The sequence below is a fragment of the Mirounga angustirostris genome, unplaced genomic scaffold, assembly GCF_029215605.1.
Source record: "Mirounga angustirostris isolate CCGP_5_RB_7025 unplaced genomic scaffold, mMirAng1.0.hap1 SCAF_12, whole genome shotgun sequence".
In the NCBI taxonomy this organism is placed as follows: domain Eukaryota; kingdom Metazoa; phylum Chordata; class Mammalia; order Carnivora; family Phocidae; genus Mirounga; species Mirounga angustirostris.
In genome coordinates, this window is record NW_026991720.1 from 89,868,246 (window position 1) to 89,890,087 (window position 21,842).

At 43.2% G+C, this 21,842-nt stretch overlaps 1 protein-coding gene and 1 long non-coding RNA gene across 17 annotated transcripts in view; one reads left to right on the forward strand and one right to left on the reverse strand.

Annotated features, from left to right (window-relative positions):
* LOC123835708 (uncharacterized) overlaps positions 1 to 21,842 on the forward strand; it is a 41,473-nt gene that overhangs the window by 10,269 nt on the left and 9,362 nt on the right. For 12 of the 16 annotated variants that reach the window (XR_010406609.1, XR_010406610.1, XR_010406614.1 and 9 more), the window contains exons 1-5: positions 1,901 to 6,354; positions 10,170 to 15,476; positions 16,956 to 17,857; positions 19,019 to 19,097; positions 20,050 to 20,155. This is a non-coding gene — a long non-coding RNA (uncharacterized LOC123835708). Of the gene's footprint in view, positions 1 to 1,900; positions 6,355 to 10,169; positions 15,477 to 16,955; positions 17,858 to 19,018; positions 19,098 to 20,049; positions 20,156 to 21,842 lie in introns of those variants that run through there. The other 4 variants (XR_010406607.1, XR_010406604.1, XR_010406608.1 and 1 more) reach the window with 4 other exon arrangements.
* LAMB4 (laminin subunit beta 4) overlaps positions 9,041 to 21,842 on the reverse strand; it is a 90,721-nt gene continuing 77,919 nt past the window's right edge. Inside the window, 5 exon segments of the mRNA XM_045864899.3 lie at positions 9,041 to 9,444; positions 14,104 to 14,257; positions 15,544 to 15,717; positions 18,319 to 18,457; positions 21,130 to 21,337. Of these exon segments, the coding sequence (XP_045720855.2) occupies positions 9,305 to 9,444; positions 14,104 to 14,257; positions 15,544 to 15,717; positions 18,319 to 18,457; positions 21,130 to 21,337 (815 nt within the window). The 3' untranslated portion in view covers positions 9,041 to 9,304.

Genomic DNA, 21,842 nt, shown 5'->3' on the forward strand with positions numbered 1-21,842 from the left:
AGCAATGGTTCTTTTAATCCCGAATATTTGACCTTTTCCATTAGTATTTTGCTTCCCTAGATGAATCATAATGCAGTATGGCCAACACAAAGCTAAACCTGAATGTCATAAAGATCCCCGAGTGTTTGTCTTTAGATATGGGATGTTTATACAGCCTTTCCAAGCTTTGAGCTTCTTCCCATGGTACGAATCTCTGGAATCCTCAAACACTAGTTCGGCTGTTAGATTTTCAGGCCCCATTTAACTTCCATTCCTACTCCTTTCTAGAAAGTTCACAGTATAGTGATGCTTTTAATAGGCTCAGTTGAGAACCAAGAAAAAAAAAACTTGGATTAATTTAAATATTCACTTTAACAGAGCTAATAATCTAGATAGCAGTTATTACGGAGTCCTAGAAATTGGTTGTGTATCTTATAGAACCACTGTACCCAACCAAATAGTTGTTCATGTAGGAAAACAAAATAAACCTAACTACTAAAGCAAATGAATGTAAAGCAATACACATATATTGTAATAGTTTTAGATAATGGAACTTAACATTTTAAATTTGGCCTACCTTTGTTATTTGTTACACTGTTGCTTTGTTTTTAAGAACTACATGGAAAGCTTTGAGGACTGAAAATTCTGCTGATTGTGTTTGATGAAGACTATATGCTCACTTAGTTGGCTATTCTTAAAAGACCTCCTAGTCCCACAAGATTAGACATGTTTGTTCACTAACATTAAGGATAAAATATTTCTATTTGGTGAGACACTTTGATCTTTGTTTTTTCTCAAGCAGAATTACTTTCTGTGAAATCCTTTCTAAGATAGGCCATTTACATAAAAAATAGGTTAGTCAATTGTAAGAAAATGTTCTCCTGTATTTGATGGACAGTTTAATAGAGCCTAAGACCAGTTAAAGAAGCAAGTGGTCTTGGAAGATAGGGTTCAATAGAACAAGTATTGTCCTGGGAGAGGTTTTCTATCACCCCCACCTTGGCATTTCTGCCAATGAGCTGTGTGAGCCTGGCTAAGGTCATCTCCGTGCTCTTCTGAAAATGGGGGGGTGAGGGAATTCTTTAAATCTCTTGCACTTTGGATTTCTTAAACCTCTTTCATGAAGGAGAGTCAAGATCGGGGAGAAGAGCATGCACAAAAGCTCCAGAGAGATGCCTGCAGCCAGCTCTCTAAGGGTTTGCCTAGTTCTTTCTAGAACTTTTCAGATAGTCATTTTATAGCTTTTCCCATTAGAGGGACTATCTTCCACTGACAAATAAATAAATAAATAAATCTATTTATTTCTTTTTCTTTTTTTTTTTTACTATGAACGTTCTGTGGGCTATTTCAAAATCTTCCCTGCGAGCAAGTACCAGTACTAAAGATTAGATTTTAATTCTTGGTGCCACGTAGGGAGGACCAGAGGGCTTTGAATGCAGTAAACTTCATCTGTTACCACCTGGAGAATAGAAGATAAAACATGGCCAGCCTTCTGTTTCCCAGACTTTGGTGTTTGTCATCAAAGAACCATGGTTGTGCATGGAACGATGTCAATATGGCTATGAAGCAAACACAACCTTTAAAAAAACATAATCCATATGAACAGGAAGAAAACACTGTACTCCAAAATCCTGTACATTCTGATTAATATGTTTAATATAGATTGTGGTAAGCTTGCTTTGCCTAACAAAGCTTGTTCAGTCAGCAGGGTGAGTCAGAGGTGGACTGGTAGGGCAGAAGCAGCCTTCTAGAATGGCCAAAGCATTTAATGAGTAAAGCTAAAGATTATATGTAGTTTCAAGCTATTTCCCAGTAGAGAAAAGCTAGATGCTGATGGATAAGCTGGTGTTAAGAGAAATCATGCTTCGTCTGCTTTATGTTGGAGGCGGGGGCGGGGGGGAGTGGGAATGCTCTCTCAAGGGTTGAGGGCAGGAAACAGGAGAGAACAAACAGGGGACTGTCCTCTAGTAAAGTGTAAGCTGGCACCTCTATTCCTAAAAGCCTTAAAAGCTTATAAATGGAAAAAGCCTGTGAAAACTTTGGTCACCAAACTTTGTCATTTTTCTGAAGCGTAAGAATCAGGGCTGGCAAAGAACTTTTAGTTAGAAGCATTAAGTGAATGAAAAAAGTTCTACTCAGGCTTGTTTGGGGGGATTGGTGGTAAGAAGAGACAAATAGGTAGGTATGTGTGTGTGGGGATTTGCATGCAGGAGAGTTTGATTAGTTTGTTGAATGGCTAAGGATTACTGAGGAACCTAAAAATCATAGCTGTATTTACATAAATTTTGCATAAATCTTATATGTAAATATATAAGCCTTTATATTTATATATAAAAATGTTTTTCACATGTGTTCTTTAAGGTTTTTTGCTTAGCCACTTAATGCAACTGCTTTCTCTATGCAAAGCCTAATTGAATGCAAAGCAAAGAACTCCTTCACTTTGGCTCAGTGAACTCTGCCTGGGAAGTGTAGCTGTTGCCTGCGAGGCCATGACCTTGGTTTGGGAGTGGCACACCCTAATTTATAGCCCAGGGGCTTGGAAAACATCAACAACCTTGTAAACAAACATCCACGGCGGCGAGGAAAAGAGAGAGTGACCAAGGGTAAAGGGAAGAACCAGATTTGAGAGGAAAGAGCAGGGAGCTTGGTTTGGGGAGTTTTTACAGCCGAGAAGTTTCCAGAGGGATGATTTTCAGTAGCTGCTATAGGGTGGTGGTTACAGAGAGCTGGGGGGGGAGATGGGGAAAAGGATTTCTTTTGTCCTGTGCTTGGATTGGATTCCCATTTGACATGGTTTCCTCTACATATGGAGTTAAAGACTTGCATTGTTCTCAATTACATTTTTTAGAGGGGCCAACCCATATGGCGAGCTGGTTTCATGTTACAGTGGAAAACTTTTTCATTCAGGGATGGTCCCAGGACTGTCTGAGTGGCAACAATTTGGAGTCGATTTATGGAACTAATATGTTAGTGAACAAATATTTAGAATGTTCCGCACGGTGCTAAGTTCTATAAAGGAATATGGAAGTGGCTGAACATGTGTTCTACATCCTCTCGTTTGTTACTATCTGGTTAGATAAGGCTTATCAGCAAACTGGCGACATAAGAGAAGACTTCAGAGAAAGTGCAGCTAAGCCGGACAGACATGACTTCGGAGGAAGGGAGGTTTTCCTAAGGAAAAGTCAGACTTGGTGGAGAGACAGGAATGAGGCTTTTAAGGCCGGCAACGCGGCCGGAGCGCCTGCGCACATGGGAAGTGCGGCTGTAACACAAGGTGACTGCTAGGAAGCGGGTCTCGAAGGATTTCAGGAATACCTTACGCTTCTCCTAGCCCTTCCACCTGGGAGTGAGCCTGGGCGGTAGACCAGGCCTAGTCCTTAGCATTTCACAGCTGAAGGAAAGGAAGGACATGAAATTCAGAGACTGTGAACCGCGCGAGGTCATGTAGGGGACAAGCCAGAATTTGCACTTGTCACCTGACCCTTGGTGCCACTGTGCCCACGCTGTGGGACAGAGAGGGACTGTTGTAGCAGTCTGGAGAGGGCTTGGATGCCATTAGTGCCCCAGAGATATACAGGGGCCGTTGGTTCGGCGGTTTTAAAGGAGACTGATGTCCCAGTGACATCACACCAGACGTTTGCTTTTCTGTCCCGTGCAAGTTCAAGCCGGCAGGCAGCCCAGGAAACCAGACGTGGACAGCTTTAATCCACACAGTCCCCGCGCGGCCTCTAAGCCCCAGGAGGCTGGTCTACGTGGCAGCATCAGTCTGGGGTCTTGGTTCAAGGAATGGGACGTGCTCACCAGAGACTGGCGGGGACCGGGGAGAGCAGCGCCGGCGTGTCCCTGCCCCTAGAGCCTCTGCAGCTTTGTCACAGCTGGTGCGTTCCCCGCCAGTGACCACAGGTCCTGGTAAGTGGCCTTCCTACACACTCCCTTCGATTCCCGGTTGTCACCCGCTCTCCTCGGCCAAGCAGGGTGGCCAGGCGTGGTGAGGACCCCCTGTCTCGTGCTGCCCTATCCTTTATAGCTTTCCTTCACCCTGACCACATCTTTCTCTGCCGTCCCCTTATTAAACGGTTCCAGCTTGTACCTTCTGCGTCCTGCCAGGACCCTGACTGGTAGCCAACTAGGGATTTCGGTTTCTTTGGCCTTGCTTCACCAGTCTTATCCTCCTCTACATGGTTATACCTGACTCGCCACATTCTGGCTCACTTGAAGGGGAAAAGGACAAATGGAGAGTGTCTTAGTTTTCTATTGCTGCTATAACCAATCACCATAAACATAGTAGCTTAAGAGGACACATCTTTAGCTTACAGTTTTGTAGGTTAGAAGTCCGAGAAAGGACTCACTCGGCTAAAATCAAGGTGCCGCATGGCTGTGTTCTTTTCTGGAGGCGGTGGAAAATAATCCCTTTCTTTGCTTTTTCCAGTTTCTGGGATCCATTTACGTTTTTCTCTATATTAAAAGCCAGGAACATCAAACCAAATCCTTCTCTTGCCAGTACCTCGCTGACTTTCTCCCTCTCTCTCTCTTCTGCCTTCCTCTTTCACTTTTTTTTAAAGATTTTATTTATTTGACAGAGAGAGACACAGTGAGAGAGGGAACACAAGCAGGGGAGTGGGAGAGGGAGAAGCAGGCTTCCTGCGGAGCAGGGAGCCCGATGCGGAGTTCGATCCCAGGACCCTGGGATCATTACCCGAGCCAAAGGCAGATGCTTAACAACTGAGCCACCCAGGTGCTCCTTTCTCTTCCACTTTTAAGGACTCTTACATTACATTGGACCCACCTGGATAGTTCGGGCTAATTGCCCCATTTCAAGTTAAGCTGATTCAAACAGTAATTCTATCCGCAACCTTAATTTCCCTTTGCCATGTAACATAACATAGTCACAGGCTATGGAGGTTAGGACATGGATATCTCTGAGGGCCATTATTCTTGCCTCCCACGGAGGTTGAACAGCTTCCTTTTAAAGTTGTGTCCTTGAAGTTGCACACAACACTCTCACGAATATCCTCCCGGCCAGAATTCAGTCACATGGTCACACTGAACTGCAAGCGAATTTGAGAAATAGTTTCTCCAACTAGGCAGCCACGTGCCTGTTTAGAACATGGAGGAATTCTATTCCCAAAAGACAGAAGGAAGAAAGTAGATACTGGACAGCAATTCTTTTGGTTCCCCTTCATCTTGCCACCTTGGTGCTGTGGGCTAATGGCACTTAACTCCGAGCCCCGAGCTGCCCTTCACCTGAGATTGGTTTCTAACTTAGGAGAAGATAGAATTGTTTCCTTAATGGACCACACTGGCTACCTCACAATGATGTTTCCTGATCTTCATAATGATTTTCTGATGAGACCAGCTGGTTTGCCGGTGTCTCCATCTGACCTCTGGTAACAGGGCTCCCTCACATTTACTGGCGCGCTGTCCACCATCTTGCTCTTCCACGGTCACAGTCATAGGTCCCGTCTGCTGACCTGTTACTGAGTGTCACCTGTGTCAGTTGCTATAAGCCTGGCCACCACTCTCGGTCTCAACCTTGGCTCTCTATCTGCTGCCCTTCACTCAACCGCTGCTCTGAGACGCATGGAGTTCAGTCTAGACTTCTCTATGTTGGTCCCTCACACACCTCAAGAGACTTCCCAGCGCCGGGCAGATGGAGTGTTCACTCAACTCAAGTTTAGGAAACTGTTAGAATAATTAGAAGCAAAGAAAATGTATTCATGTTGATGCAAGGCAGAGCTGTGCGTTCTTCTGTGAAAACTGATGGAGCCTTCTCGATGCAGACTACGTGGATCTAAAACCAAGAGAGAGGGAAAATCTCTGACACTGTTCACAATTATATCCAAATGCCTCAGAGGCAAAATTGTACTTCCTATACCTGACTTTGGGCTCCGGTGTCTAAGGAAGTAGGTTTTTACTAGATGACACATTAGTCGCACCACTGAATTGGAATACATACCAATACCCAGCTCTTTCAGAGTCCTCATGCTAACGGATAAACAGGCCAAAGAAAGTGGGGAGGCAGTATCATTTTGATTGGAGTAATTGATCTCAACTCTTAAAAAAGAGAAATAGAGCTTTTGTTACACAGTGGCCGCAGGGAGGGGTATGACTGCAGTCTAGACAATCCGGTCCTGCCAAGTCCAAGCACAAAATGTAATGTAAGCGTACTCTGCCTCTGTACTTGCAGGACCTTCAAAGACAGAATCCCCAGGAAAGAAGGTTTGGGTCACTCTAGCTAGTAAGGAGATGCTTGCTGAAGGCGGAGGGAAGGTGGAATGACTAGGAAAACAAGATCATTAATCCCAATGCAGCCTCTTGAAGAGTTAACAGAAATGAAGCCTGCGATCCCAATCTATGTTCCTCGTGTGATGTTTTGTACGTATTTGTATTTTTTATTATAAAATATAAAAATATATTTAATTTCCTTTTTAGTTCCCTTCTTTCCCCCACGACTCTATACTCGATGTGTGTTGGTGGTAAACTTTATCATTTGGATCGTAAGTTGCGGGACATCGGAGACTGAATCATAACAGAAATGGAAAAGGGAGAGAGCACAGCTGGATGCCATCAGCGAGTGATGGGACTCTGGGTTGGTTTCCTTGAAGACAGAGTGGATGTGCTTCCAGAAGGCTGAGTGGATGCAACACTGTGTTTGGTGGAAGGGTTTGTTTTTGTTTTAGAACCAGATGTGGGATGAACGTATGATATCAGGAAAAGGTGGACTATGATGGAAATTTGTAATTTTTTGACGCTTGCCATCAAAACACTTCCCACCTTGGAAGATTCCAAAGATAGGTGGAGACAAAACTCTGCTCCCACTACCAAAGCTAAAGGGGGCAGATGTCCTGTCTTCTCTCTGGCAGCCAGGGCACATGAAGAGGTCAGGCAGTTGGATATTTCTCCCGGGGATTTTCGAGTCATGGGAGAGGGACACGAGATGCAAGACAGTTGAGAGTTAACTGGGTGGTCCAACAGGATGAGCATTAGCATCCTCACCTGAGTGCTCCTGGGGTGGGATCTTGGATATATTCCCAGATGCATAACTGTCCTGGGTTACATTTTCCCCAGTCATTTCTTCAGCTTTATGTGCTATGAGATTACCTTTAAAGAAATCCTTTCCTGCATAATAAGCTGTTATTGTTTGCATATGTCAGTGTTTGCATCCAAGAACCAGACTGGTAAAACCATAATATTTAATTGGTTTTTTATTATTTAGATTATTTGCATTTTTAATATAAGCAGTGCTGCAATGAATTTGCCACAAAGCTTTTCTCCCCCTGCATTTAAGATTATTTTCTTAATATACAGGTTCAACTGGGTCTCAGGATAGATCTTGCTACACATTTTCAGAAGACTTTGCAATGTATAAAAGATACTGTTTCACCAAATCTTTGCCTTGGTCACATCTTGAACAACGGATACAGCAAGTAATAGAAGTTAGAAATGATTTATCTGAGGGAGAAGATTTTTCACATAGGTGCATTTTTTAAAGACACCCAAAGCGTATCATTTTATACACCAAAGTTTAGAAAGCATAACCACTTCTTAATGACAATCTTTCCAAAGTGCATCACATCCTGCCTGTCCTCATCAAACTGCGATCCCCGAGGCCCAAAGGAGATGACGGGTTTATCTCGCCCTTGGACATGACTCTCCAGATTACTGCCCTTTCCTTAGGGGCTGGGGAATTTTTCTACCCCTGGGGACCTCAACAGCCTCCTGGTCAGAGGACAGAAACTTCTCCCCGTTTAACCCTTTCCACACTCTCTGGCTGTTACTTGTATAGTCTCCTACCACTGCAAGGCTAGAACAGTTGAATGTTGCTATTGCAAACAGATAATCATGCTCGTCGAGGTAAGTTTATCAACTGTGCATGAGTGGAAGTCAATATCCTGGTGGGAAGGCTGGGAGAGTCTTCTACCCTCTACATTGGAGTACACAACTTAGATTTTGTGACAGTCTATGTTTCAACTCTGGTTCAGTTTGTGTGTCATTTGTTGGTAGAAGTTTCCAGGTGTCTTAAGTGCCGGATAGAGAGAGCATTGCAATCATGCATTTCAGGAGAGATTTCTGATGGGCTCTCTGGTAGAAAAATTTCATTTCATTCTTCAGGATCTCCGGGGAAACTGCAATTTTCCTAAACAACGTATGTTTTAAGAAATTTCATATTTATGTGTAATCCTAAAGCCCCTTCGTTGAATTTTTAGACTCATTTTTTACGAGTCAGTCCTTAAAGGAGATGGCTCCAGCAGCTTTCCTCTTTCATACATCAGTGTTGGTGTCTATTATTTCTTATTCAAAAATGTGGGGCAGAATTTCCTTAAAATAATCCCTTTGAAGGATGGCTTTCACAAACAGAAGCAATGGTGCTCGGTTATATATCATACATGCAAAAAAAGTTGATGTGAAATCATAGACCCATTTTGAAGTGAGACAATCTGATCTTTCACACTAAACAATAACAGCGGAATTGCTGGTCTTTCAAAAATGAGTAGCACATTTTACAGCAAAACTGCTTACAGACAGTTTAGGAAAAGTACTTCAATATTTACTTTTTGAATATTGTTCCAGTGCCGTTTGGGGCAAACAGAATCCTTTGGTTGAGAGAATGAATATAGAGGGAAGTGGGTGTAAAAACAAGTTACATTTTGAATTGTATGCATTTTATTCAGAATAATTGTTTTATAGATAAAGCAAATCCAAATAAAAATAAAACACAGGACAATCTAGCACATGCCATCCAGACTTATTCCATCATAGTGTTAGAGACATTGATATATTTTAGCTTAATTTCTTTAAATTTATTTTTATTTTGTTTTATTGTGATAAGAACATTTAAGATGAGATCTACTTTCTGAACACACTTGTTGACTTACATACAATCTATAGCAGAACTCTAGAATTTATTCATTTCGCTTCACCGGAACTTTATGCCCATCAATTAGTAATACATTTCCGCCCTGCAACCCGCCCCCCCCCCCCCACTGGCAACTGATTTCACACTTAGGTTCACTTGATTGAAGTGATGATTAGTAAACAGAATACTATTTATTTTGTACTTACCATATGTAACACTTTTTTTTTATGGGAAAGGGAAAGGAAGGCAAGAGGAAAGGTTTCTGAAGCGAGAGACGATGTCTCTACTTCCCCCTTTCTATTCCACGTGGAACAGCATTTCCTTGGCCCAGCTCAGATCTTTGGCTAGGAGTGAGCTCTGGAGGCGGAGGAGGTGGTGCTGACCATTTCTGTTTCCCAAGTTCAGCACAGCTCCTCAGGCTTCCTCGTCAGAAAAGAAGGCATGGGTGACTTTGCACTTTACCTCTTCCTAAGTATAGCAAGTAGCAGATTTATTTTCTTGCTCATCAATCTCGCTTTTAATGGCAACAACTTGATCTTCCAATTGTTTCAGTTGGTCAGCTTTTTCTTGTCTACTCAGATTCAGATCTTGTATTTTCTTTTCTAAATCTGAAACAAGAAAATGAAGAAAAGGATAGATTTGGTTTTGGTGGATTCTTCCTGGATACCCACCTTATACAGGGATTTCTGTGCCTCTTAAAGACATATTTAGCTTTGTGTTTTGATTCAACAGACAAAACATTCATTGTTACCAGGCTCCTCAAGGTTTTCACACAAACCAGAGCAAACTGATGTTTTTGTCTAAAAAGTATTATGTATCTAGTGGCATTTATCAATGCCAGTTGAAAGCTAGTTAGAGTTTGTTAGAAATGAAAAGATGGATGATGAGCCTTGATTGGACTTGGTGAATATTTCCACAGGTTTGCTCTTGCTGTTTTAACTTCACTTTTTAACATGTGTTCATCACTTTAGGGGTCCTCAGTCTTTCAGTAAAAAAAAACCTGACATTTTCATTTCTTCATTCTGCTCTGCTGATATTCAAGCCCCTGAACAGGAAAAGCAAAGTGATGCCTTTCACTCTTACCCATCCATCCTTCCTTCCTTCTGTCCTTCCTTCCAACCATCCATGCATCCATCCATTTATCCATACTTCATTCAAAAAATACCTGGGAATTATAGTAAACCCCAGCAAGGAGCCCATAGAGTAGTGGATAGAAGAGGTAGAGAGGGCCACAGTTAACAGTGTGAAGTGGCCTTTAGAAAAAGAAACTGCCCTTAGGTTGAAGCGGAACTTCTTAAAGAAGGAAGGTAAATGTCCCACTTCACCTGGACAGGTCACACCTGGATCATCAGGAGGGAGTTGTCAAACCAGCCTGGAGCGTATGTTTAGAGGAAGGAATCGGATTGCTGAAGAAATATGAAACTATCCAGTGAACAAAAGATGAATTAACTGATGATGTTTTATATAGAGAAAGAAGAAGATTCAGGGCATGTCCTGTAGTTATTTTCAAGTGCCTATGAAAGCAGAGGAAATGTGTTTTGTCATCCTGAGGAAATAGACTAAAACCAGCAGGTGAAACCTCCATGAAGGAAGACTTTGTCTGATTATAAAGAACTTTCTAGCAGTCACAGCTGTTCAAAGAAAGAGCTGCTATGGGAGGTGGTGAGCATTCCGTCTCTGGAAACTTAAATATAGATCATTTGGGACTGAAAAGGAGACTCAGCACTGGAAGTGTATTTGTACTAACAAGAAAAAAGACCCCTGCGCTTCTTCCTTAGCAGTTAATGAGGCTGTGCTGGTCCCTCTTCGTTTGCCTGCCCACATCCATCCTCCGTCCTGCTCTGTCCTGGAAAGCCAGCCTCAGTGGATGACATCATCTGGCTCCCAGGATCTCTGGAGCTCGTTCACACTTGGCCACTGCACCGTTCAGAGAAGTGACCAGGGGCGGGGGCGGGGTGGAGAGAGTGAACAGGCTGTCCCTGTGGAGCTGAAGGGTTCTGGCAGTTCTTACAACTCTCCCCTCAGCCTGCAAGGTGGCCTCTTGCCTTTGGCTCCAGCATTCCGAGAGTGCCCTCAGAGCACCGGCCCTCCCGCGGCCCCTGCTCCTTAGGGCCCAGGGATGCTGATGGCTTCTCACCGCGGCCAGTCACGCAATACGTCCACACCCTCAGCGGGCTCTCAGAACTCCTGTGCATTTTTAAGAGTTCCTCGCATCAAGAAGCAGAGGCTATTTGCCCTCTCCCCTCAAACCAGGTCCAGCTGGGCCTGTTGTGTTGACCAACAGAAAGTAAGAGAAATCAGTGCGCAGGACCTCAAGGGCCTTACTCCACTCATTGCGGGGAACCAAGATGCAGGCGAGCTGTAAAGCAGCCTGGGCTGGAAGAGCCCGTAGAAAGAGGGCCAGCATCTCAGTCAAGGCCGGCTCCAGGCGCCCCAGCCAGTTGACCCATCAGCTGGGAGCGGCACAGACCTGCAGAAGAACCACCCAGGCAACCCACAGAAAAATCATGCATGGTTGTTGTTCTAACCCCCAAATATGGGGAGTGCTTTGTTGCGCAATGAATAGATAACCGAGCCAACTCTGGCTGTAACTATGTGATCCAGAATTATCTCCAAGCATGCTGCCTGGTTCTCGCTGGGACCCTGACTGGTACAAAGTTCTGTGGAGGGACCCTGGCGGCAGACTGGGGACATTTCTCCACTCTCTCCACTTTGACCCTGCCAAGGTAAGGAAGGGCTCCTTTCTGGAGTCCCCTGGGCACTTCTTCCTACCAGGTAGAACTAGAGCGCAGCCCTTGTGGGTCAGACCCTTCTCAAGTGGCAGAGTTAGGAAGGTGGCCAAGCCAATATCTTATTTTCCTACCTTGCTGAACTATGAAAACGGCTTTAAAAAGAGAGCCAAAAAAGTGGAGAGCATGATTTTAGACCTCGCTTAGAAGGAAGGCCTCTAACTTCTCTTCTGACCTAATTTCAAAAACTGTGGAAGTTCTAGTCTATGGGAATAAGTGGAAACAATTTGGGCCTTGACATAAAACACAAGACAGAAAATATTCTCCCCATGTTTCTGCTCCTATAGTTACAGCAACTGATTTTCACTATTATTACCTATGGAGAGTAAACAAACAAACAACAACATTCTGTCTTTTTGAATCTTTCCTAGTAATTCCTTTTTAAAAGTATTAGGAAAATACTTAAAATGACAGTAATGTAAATTATATGTATGTAAATGTAAAGGATGTAAATTATACAATTATATAAATGCAAAAAGCAGTGTTTTCCTCTTCACTCTCCCCCTCCCCAGAGATACAGAATATTAACAGTTTGGTATGTATTTTTCCTGACTTTGGCCCACACCAATGTTGCATTTTCATTTTTTTTCATGTCATAGTGGTGATATGAATGGTTCTAAGGCAAAGACTCATTTTATAACAAAGAAGCATTATAAATGAGGAGGCTTGGTTGTTTTAATACCTTGAGAATTACTTATATTCCAAATGAGTATGACTAACTTTAAAGTTTTGGAGACAATAAATGCAACCAAAAGTAGAACTAGACCATTCATCATTGGATATTTCTTGATGATTTAGAGGTAGTTGCTAAGGGCATGATGATTACCCAGAAAAATCATGAGCACCCGTTGTGGGGAAAAAAGATTCTAATTAACTTTCTGACTGTGTGTATTCCATGTTTACTACACTTGGTGCGCATCAAAATTTCCACTTTTGATCAAAATGCTGATCCAGACTACGGATCCTTCTGGAATGCTACCTACAGATCTATACAAGATGACGAGTGCCTTAGAGAGTCTAGATCATAGTGACTCCAAAACAGTTATCTGCTCGGGAGGAGATAATAAGCAGCATAGGTTAGGACGGGGTTTCTCAAATTTCTCAACATCCACACCCTTAGTGCCCTGGGCAAAACAACTGTTCATCATGGGACTGTCCTGTGTATTATAGAATGTTTACTAGCGTCCCTGGCCCCCATCCACTCGATGCTAGCTGTACCCCCTAGTTGTGACAAGACGAAATGTCTTCAGACACTTTTGTCCCCAGGGAAGGAGATAAAATCACCCCTGGTTGAGAACCAGGGGGTTAGGAAAAGGGCTTTTCCAGTTGACTGAAGGCAATGGGAGTTTGTTCTGATGAAGGCAGAGTGGAGACTCCCTGATACCCTTTGAAGTAAAACCATGCAAGTGGCTTGTTATATTGCAGTCCCAAAGGCACTGACCCAATTCCTACTTCTTCGACTCCGTGGGCTCATAGGTAGCTGAACTGTGCCAGTGATAAGTTGGTATAAATACTACCAGGAAGGTGAAGTATTAAGCTATTGTCAAATTGGTGGAGTGTGTAATAGAATCGATAGAACTCCCATAATATCCAGCAGTCCCCACTCTGGGTATATATCTGAAGGAAATGAAATCCATATCTCGAAGAAATATCTGTGTTCTATGTTCATTGCAGCATTCACAATAAACAAGATATGGAAATAACCTGAGTGCCCATCAATGGATAAAGAAAATGTGTGTGTGGGGGGGTGTATAAAATTCAACCATAAAAAAAGAAGGAAATCGGGGCGCCTGGGTGGCTCAGTTGGTTAAGCGACTGCCCTCGGCTCAGGTCATGATCCTGGAGTCCCGCATCGGGCTCCCTGCTCGGCAGGGAGTCTGCTTCTCCCTCTGACCCTCCCCCCCTCATGCTCTCTCTATCTCATTGTCTCTCTCAAATAAATAAATAAAATCTTTAAAAAAAAAAAAAAGAAGGAAATCCTGCCATTTGCAACAACATAGGTGAACCCGGAGGATGTTACGCTAAGTGAAAATAAGCCAGAGAAAGACAAATACAATATGATCTCACTTGCATATGGAATCTAAAAAAAAAAAAAGAAAAAGAAACAAAAAAACCCAAACCTAGAACTCATAGAAGCAGAGAGAAGAACGGTGGCTGCCAGGGTCCAGCAGGTGGGGGAAATGGGGAGAGGTTGAGCAAAGGTACAGACTTCCAGTTTTAAGAAGAAAAGTTTCTGGGGATTGAATGCTCAGTGTGGGCTGACTAGTTAACAATGTTGTATTGCATTGTGTATATGAGTCGATCTTAAGCATTCTCACCATAAAAAGAAAACAGTAACTATGTGAGCAGATGGATGTGTTGATTAACTTAATCATGGTAATCATAACACAACGTATATTGTCACGTTGTACACTTTAAATATATACAATTTCACCTGTCACCTAGACCTCGATAAAGCTGGAAGAAAAGAAGTGATACCTGCTATTCTTCTTATCTTGTCCTCTGTATCTATGGCCAGTTTTTCTGCCACATCTTTTAGCTGCTCCACTTTTTCTAATGTCACCTTTGTCGGTCCTGTAGCGCTGGTCTTATGTTGAAGAACAGCATATTGGTTTTTCAGCTCTGCAAACGCCTATAACAGAGCAACACCTTCCCATCACCAGAAAATATTTACAAAGCATGTACCCATGCATGATATTTGCCTGATACTGTTCATAAAAGGAGGAAGAGGAAAACCATGATCCAGTCAATATGCTTGAGTCACCCTGATATTTCCAGGCTTTTATTTGCATTTTTTTTTCTTTGCAGGCTGAAAAAATTCTCAGCTTTAGTTAATTAAAAATAAAATTGCTTTGTTATAAAGTAGCAATCATGATTCTGTGCGAAGGCAGTTATTTATGGGGCACCAATCGTTTGTCCTAAAAGACTTAAGGTGAGAGATACAGAGGACAGGAGGGACGCAATCCTGCCTGTGACAAACCTCTGGGTCAGCTGGGTGGGTCAGCGGCCAGTGCAGGGTGAAGGGCAGAGGGAGCCGTGAAGCTTTAGAAGCAAGGATGCGTTCTTTGGCGGGCAAGAAGGTAAGAGAGCCGTGAGGCAGGAAGGGAAGTACACGTGTTAGCATGAAGAGCTCCCTCGGCATTCGAATGGAAACCTAGGGGGTCAGCCTGGGTGGCTGACAGTCTAGAATGTGGAACAGCTAGGTGATGCCCAGGAAGGGAAATGGGGATAGGATGGACCAGAAGTACCTCTCCCAACCTCCCTTCCATAGAAAATGTGCTCAACTCCCAAGTCTGTGGGAAATTACCCAGCTATCAGGAATGAAAAGCAAGAGAATGGACCAATTGTAAAAACACTTTCACATTTTTCTTGTGTTTAAGTGACTCTATTAATGCAACCAACCAGAGATACCCTGCTGAGAAAATGAGTTGATAGTTTCTTTCACCAACCTAGATGAATAGGGTATTTTCCACAACTGTTTAATTAACTCTGACTTTTTTAACTTGACCTATTCTCTTTGGCAGGTGACTTTCACTTCTTTGTTTTCATGATAGGTTATGTGATTGTATTAGAGTAAAGGGTAAGTACACCCAAGATAGACCCATGGCACAAAGTGTGAACGTTTGGAAGAAAGGAAACATTTGACGAGGACACCACTAGTAGTCCTAGGAGGAGGAGATTCGGGGAGGAAACACCCCATCCTAATTTGGTCAAAGGACTTCTGTCTTCCCTGGAGACAGTCCTCCACTACAGAAGAGGCTTCATGCCTGTCGGGATCACTACTACGTAACATGCCACTGAGCACGGTCCAGCACTAAGGGAACCGCTGATAAACGGCACAAGGAGCTGAGGTTAGAGGATTATCCTTCAAAGAGGCTCTGTCTGTCTGCTCTTGGTGGCACTGGTGGGGCTAATGACCTGCTCAAGGCCCCCAGCCTGGCGTTGGGCCAATGTGGCCTGAGCTGTCACACGGGTGGCTTGCTCTCGATTCCTTTGCAACTTGGTCTGCAGCCGGGAAAGCCCGTCCTCCAGCACTGACCGCTGCTTTGCTAAGTCCAGCTCATTCTTAGTGTCCTTGGCTTCATTTTCAGCCTGTTGTTGATTTAAAGAGCAGAGAGGAGAAGGTCTTTTTATGTAAAAACAACAAGAAAACAAATGATATAATTACCCCTCAGAAAATAAGCTAGGTGGGAAGGGAAAGTGAATCATTCCGTCAATTTTTTCAGTTCCATTGAAAACAACGTTGTAATAAATATTTCAGACATCCACATGGTTATAAAAGCAACTATGACATGTATCCATGCACTCAGCGGCCAGTTTAAGAGTAAAGCACCTCAGCTAAGGCTCTCCTCACACCCCCTCCCTCCCCATAAAGGTAACCACTATCCTGAATCTAATATTTGTCATTCCACATACTTCTACCCGCTTTTTCCTATATCCTATGTGATCTAACATATGCAGTATTTTTTTTAACTTTATACAAATATATGCTACTTGAATTTTAATTCAAAATTATGCTTGTACAGTTCTTCCTGACAAATTTGCATAGCTCTTGTTTATTCAGTTTTAGCAATTTAAAGCATTGCATTGTTTGAACATACAATTTATATTTTTATTCTCCAGCTGATGCAGGTGGCTTCTCATTTTTCCTCCTTACAAACAATAAGGAACATCTTAATATTTGTTTCTTATTTCTGTGGCTCCATTTGTCCCATCTAGAAGTCAAAGCTGACTAGTCATCTGTTATCTCTTATATCTTGTTCTTGGGTCATACTTTTATACCTTTTTTGATTCTTGTAAGCATAATGAACATTCTGATTTTGTATTTCTACATCCAGTAACCGACATAATCCACAGTCTCTTGTCTACTCTTTCTGGTGCCTCTTGCTTGAGGCAATTTGTTCTTTTATGTGTTTTGAGAGACATTTTTGAGGCTTTTTAAGGTGCATTCCTTGGGAGGGGATTTCTGCTGGCCTCTGTCAGGCCTCTGAGGGCACTCTCAGCCCACAATCACTTTAAGTGACATTTTTTAGCTTGGGTTATCAGGGCCATACGGGTAGTGTGATTCTAACCTCGAACTCGTGTAAGAGCCAGCTTACGGTTAGCAATGCTTAGTGAAGACCTTCCTCCCCCACAGCAAGAGTCTTTGCTGGCACTGCCCCTCCGTGTGTGTGTGTGTGTGTGTGTGTGTGTGTGGTTGTGTGCACATACATGCGTGCGGTGGGCAGGCAGTAGCAGGTAGTAGTAGTTGAACACTTCACTGAGGATTTTGCCTTTCCATGCAGGGCTCATATTCTCTCCTTTGTTTTCTGTCTCTTATGCATGGCCAGCATTAAAGCCAACAGCTCTCCTACACCAGCGACTGGCGGACATCCTCTGCCTGCCGTCAGGTTCATGCTTTATTACCTCTCTGAATTTGTACTTCCCCGTCACTGTTGGCCTCCGAAGATTTCCTCCATGTCTTATTAATTCAGCTATGTATTACAATTTTTAAAAAAATATCCCAGCCAACATTTGGGTTTTTTTTCTACCAGGAGGGTTCCGTGAGAGCCCTGGTCTACCGTATTTGTAAAAAACAAAACAAAACCAAAAACCTTCTTGTGCCCTTGGACATGTTTTTTCTAGAGCACAAATCTACAGGCATTTTCTGTAAAGGACCAGACAGTAAATGTTTTATATTCCGTGGCCCATGAAGTCTCTATTACAACCCTCAACTCTCTGCCGCCGTGGCACAAAAGCAGCCACAGACAATACGTGGCTGGACTCCAATAAAACTTTGTGATTTTAGATTAAAAAGAAAACAAACAGTGCGCCCATTTGGCCCATGCGCTATATTTGGCCATCCCCGGGTCTAGCGTATATGCCTCAAAGGGGAAAACCTGGAGGCCTTCTTTGGTTTTTTTTGCTACCCTGTATTTGAAACCTGTTCACATCTAAGCTTTTCATTTCCTGGTGCACTACTTCCTGTTCTCTCTCTTTCTGCTTTTCTTTTCAAAATGCGTCTTGCGTTTGGATCTATACAACCTGGCTGAAGAACAGAGACTGGGGAGCAGGCATTCTGTGGAGAAGGGGATGGGCTGGAGGATGGAGCCTTGGAGGAAGATACTGCACACGGCTTGGGACTAGGTCCTGTCCTGTCCGCCAACTGCCAGACTTCCTCTCCCGGATCCATGAAGGGGGTTAAACCATGGCCGGGCTCCCACCGAGCTCCGGATGGAACACTTTCTTTCAGGTAAGATATCCTTTTAGTCCTAAGGTACTCTGATGAGATTTCATGCCAAACCTGGCAGTTACAAAAACCTGGCAACAACGAACTTTATTTCTTTGCCTTGTGAGCTTTAACGAGTCTATTACTTTCCCTGGAATCAGAAGGGATAAATTCCCACCTCAAATCTACCTTTAATTAGCTGTGTGACCTTAGGCAAGTCACTTAACCTCCCTGAGCCTCAATTTCCTCATTTACAAGCTGGTGGTAGCACCTGCTTCGTCCCCCAGGAGGGGTCGGCAATGATGAAGTGATGCCGTGGGAACTCTGTAGAACATCAATTAAACGTATCATAGCACCACTGTTTCATTTTATCCTACAATCAACCCATCAGGCAGGTCAGGCAAGTATGACATTGGCACACATCAACACCAGGCTGTCTCCACATTCAAAATCTTTTTCAGCTTAGTTTCCAAGAAGATAAATACCTGCAGTACATTCTTTTTAATTTTTGTTATCTCTGCCGTCAGCTGTGTGATGGTAGAATTTACCCGTCCTCGGGTGACTTGAACTCGTTGCCATTTATTCAGCATTTTGTCAGGATTTAATAGAACATTTGCTGCTTTTCTAAGGTAGGATATTAACGTGTCAGATTAGATAAATACACAATTATTCATTTGTTTCACCTTGGGAGTCCATTCGACTCCACGAAAAGCTTGACTGAATTATTTATAAAGTAAATTTAAATTGCTCTTAAGCAAGGCCAAGTGCGGTAATCTTTATTTTGAGAAATAGGTAGGTTGAAATGCCAATAACAACGCATATATATGCATATCAAGTAGATACAGATTTCGCCAGGTATGCAAATCAAAGATACAGGTCTTGTTTATTCTTAATTTGTCCTAACCAGAGAGGCATGAGGACCGTCACTGGCAAGCTTTGAACAAAATAACAATCCTCGGCCAATTCCAGTTCCCTAATTTCTCCCACTTCAGCCACACTCTAAATCCTCACCGGAGCAGGGGTGGGAGAGTGAAGGGGCCCCACAGACAGCAAAGAGAACTAAAAGTCCTCCGTTTCCAGGCTGTGTTTATTCAGATTTATTTAAGCTCCACTGACATTCTAGCTGCCAGGGGCCCCGTCAGAGGTTAAAATCACAAGCATTCCAACTGATTGTCTATTTTACAGAAATAAGCTCACCTCAAGTCAACACTCACCAGATACTTGGATCTGTGGGCTCAAAACCACCTTTGGAAGAATATACCAAGTGAGTGAACTATCAGATAGACCTTTGCAGAAGCATCATTTGAAATGCATGTGGAAGAGCAAAACTAGCTAAACTGCAAAACATCCCCTGCCCCACGCAACCCTACTTCTCCTCCCAGTGGAGTCTCTCTCTCACTTTTTAAAAAGGCTATTTTTTTAAAGAGCTGTTTTAGATTCATAGCAAAAAGCAGAAGGTGCGGAGAGTTCCCTATACCCGCCGTGTCCACACACGCAGAGCCTCCCCAGTTATCAACCTCCCCGCCAGACTGGGACATTCGTTAGCCAACCTCCCCGCCAGAGGATGAGTCTACATCAACACATTAGAGACACCAAAGTCCAGAGTGTACAGTAGGGTTCACTCTTGGTGGTGTTCACTTGGTGACTTGGGACAAATGTATAATGACATGTATTCATCATTCTAGAATCACACGGAGTATTTTTACTGCCCTAAAAGTTCTCTCTGCTCCACCTATTCATCCCTCCCCTCAACCCCCGGCAACTACTGATCTTTTTTACTGTCTCCACGGTTTTGCCTTTTCCAGAATATCCCATGGTTGAACCATATAATAAGTAGGCTTCCCTTTCTTTACTTCTTTCCCTACAGTTACAGAAGGGGTTCAGGAGGCTTCCCTTCTCATAACACCCCCCCATATCTTTGTATTTATTCTTTTTCCTTTAAATTTTCAATGTAACTGCTTTTAGAGTAAATTGGGAAAATACCTAAAAATAGAAGAAGAGGAAGAAGAAGAGAAGGAGGAGGAGGGAGAGGAGGAGGGAGAGGAGGAGGCAGCAACACACACAAAAAGAGAAAAAAACCTATCAGGAAGGGAAAAATTTACCACTAATCTTTTTAAGATACCAGCATATTCTAGCATCTTTGTCCTACAAAATATTTTCTTTCCATGATGGAGATCCTCTTCTATATATAATGTTACCTTTTTTTTTTTTTAAAGCATTAACATTACGCTCGAAGAATCCCTGCATGTTATAAAGAATCCTTCCTCAGCATCATTTCTGACAGCTGTGTGATCTTACTGCAGTTACTTCGTCTTCCTGGTTGTAAGTATTAAAACCGGAAGGGGTTGGGCCCACAGGGGAGTCTGGTGCACTTCATTTATGCAAGTGGCTGGGGAGACGGCAAAGAAAGCTCAGGTCTCAACTGCTGGGCGTCCTGACGTGATGGTATTGCCACCATCCAACCGAGCCCACAACGCTGACCCACAGCACTCCATGCTCCTAAAAACACCAACACGCCTCTTCCCATTTGCTTGGCTAAGTCAACAAGGGCAAAAGGAAGCACGAGTTAATGAACTCTGGGTACCATATCTGTAGTTTTACTCCCGTGTTATTCCTAGGGCACTAGTGTTCATTTCTTTTACTCCTCACCATCATATCTTTTTAGTGTAGTCTTTTTTTTTTTTTTTTAAGAGCTTATTCATTTATTTGAGAGAGAGAGAGAGAGAGACCGAGAGAGCACAAAAGGGGTGAGGGTCAGAAGGAGAAGCAGACTTCCTGCTGAACAGGGAGCCTGATGTGGGACTCGATCCTGGGACCCTGGGATCATGACCTGAGCCGAAGGCAGACACTTAACTGACTGAGGCACCCAGGCTCCCCATTAGTGTAGTCTTTCTTAAAAAAATTTAGATCTTCAAAGTACTGTCTATTATGGTACATTTAGGAAGTAGCAGAAAGGGAAGGGAAGCAAGAAAGGGAAAAGACACCGATATTCCCACCACCTGTTAAGATATTAGCATACAGCTAATATATGGCATTAATTGGTATAAAGAGTAACAGGTCACTGGAAAGGCATTCCAAGTCTATAGCAAATGGGAAACAAGCATTCCTGCCCCCTGCCTCCCAATCCCCCAGCTTCCTGAGGCTCCTGCAAATAGCTTAGCCCTCACCCTGGGCACTGAGCTACTGGAGGGTAATTTCATTCGAACATTCAATAGCTCCTCACCCAGATATTTTTCAGATGGCCTTTTAGGAATTGGCCTGGGCGAGCAAGATGAGAATATTAATACTGTACTTACTCAGCATCTTTTGCCTTCACCAAAACCTTTTGGGCTTCCTCTGCTGCTTTACATAGCCTGTCCTCATCTGTTCCATAGTCCTCATAGAGCTGCATCAGCTTCCGTATTTTGTCAAGTTCATGGGTTAAATTCGGTGATGTCATTGGTAGGTGGATGTCAAGTACACGATTTGCAACCTTCTCTATGTCCTCTGGAGGCACGTTTTCCTCTTAAATAAGAAGGTGGTTTTAGGTCATTGTGTCTCCTTAGTAAACACTGTATCTAGTAAATACAACCACAACAAACTCTAAGTCATAAGTACGTGCAACTGATTATGTGTCCCTAGGACACCAGGATTAGACTGTCTACGTCCGTAGATTCTTCTTCATCCCTTCTCTCTGAAAGAAACACTGTTCGTGTAGTGTTGAATACAGGCTACACAAATGCTTGCTGGAAAACTGAAAAACTACAGACTTGGAATATTGTATATATTCTGCGAAACGTCCTCCTAAGAACCAGTTAAGTCAAAAAGCAATTAAAATGGTTAGATGCCTGTTACGAAGATTTGAATACAGTGAATGAGACACTGGGGAAGCGCCAGGTTTGGACTCAACAACACTTGATTCTAATCCTCCGTGACATCAAAAGGCTCACAGTGGTTGCTCATCTGTGTAACAGGGCAACTCTACCTGATGCTACCACTCAAAGTCCTATTTTGAGAAGGGAATTTGACA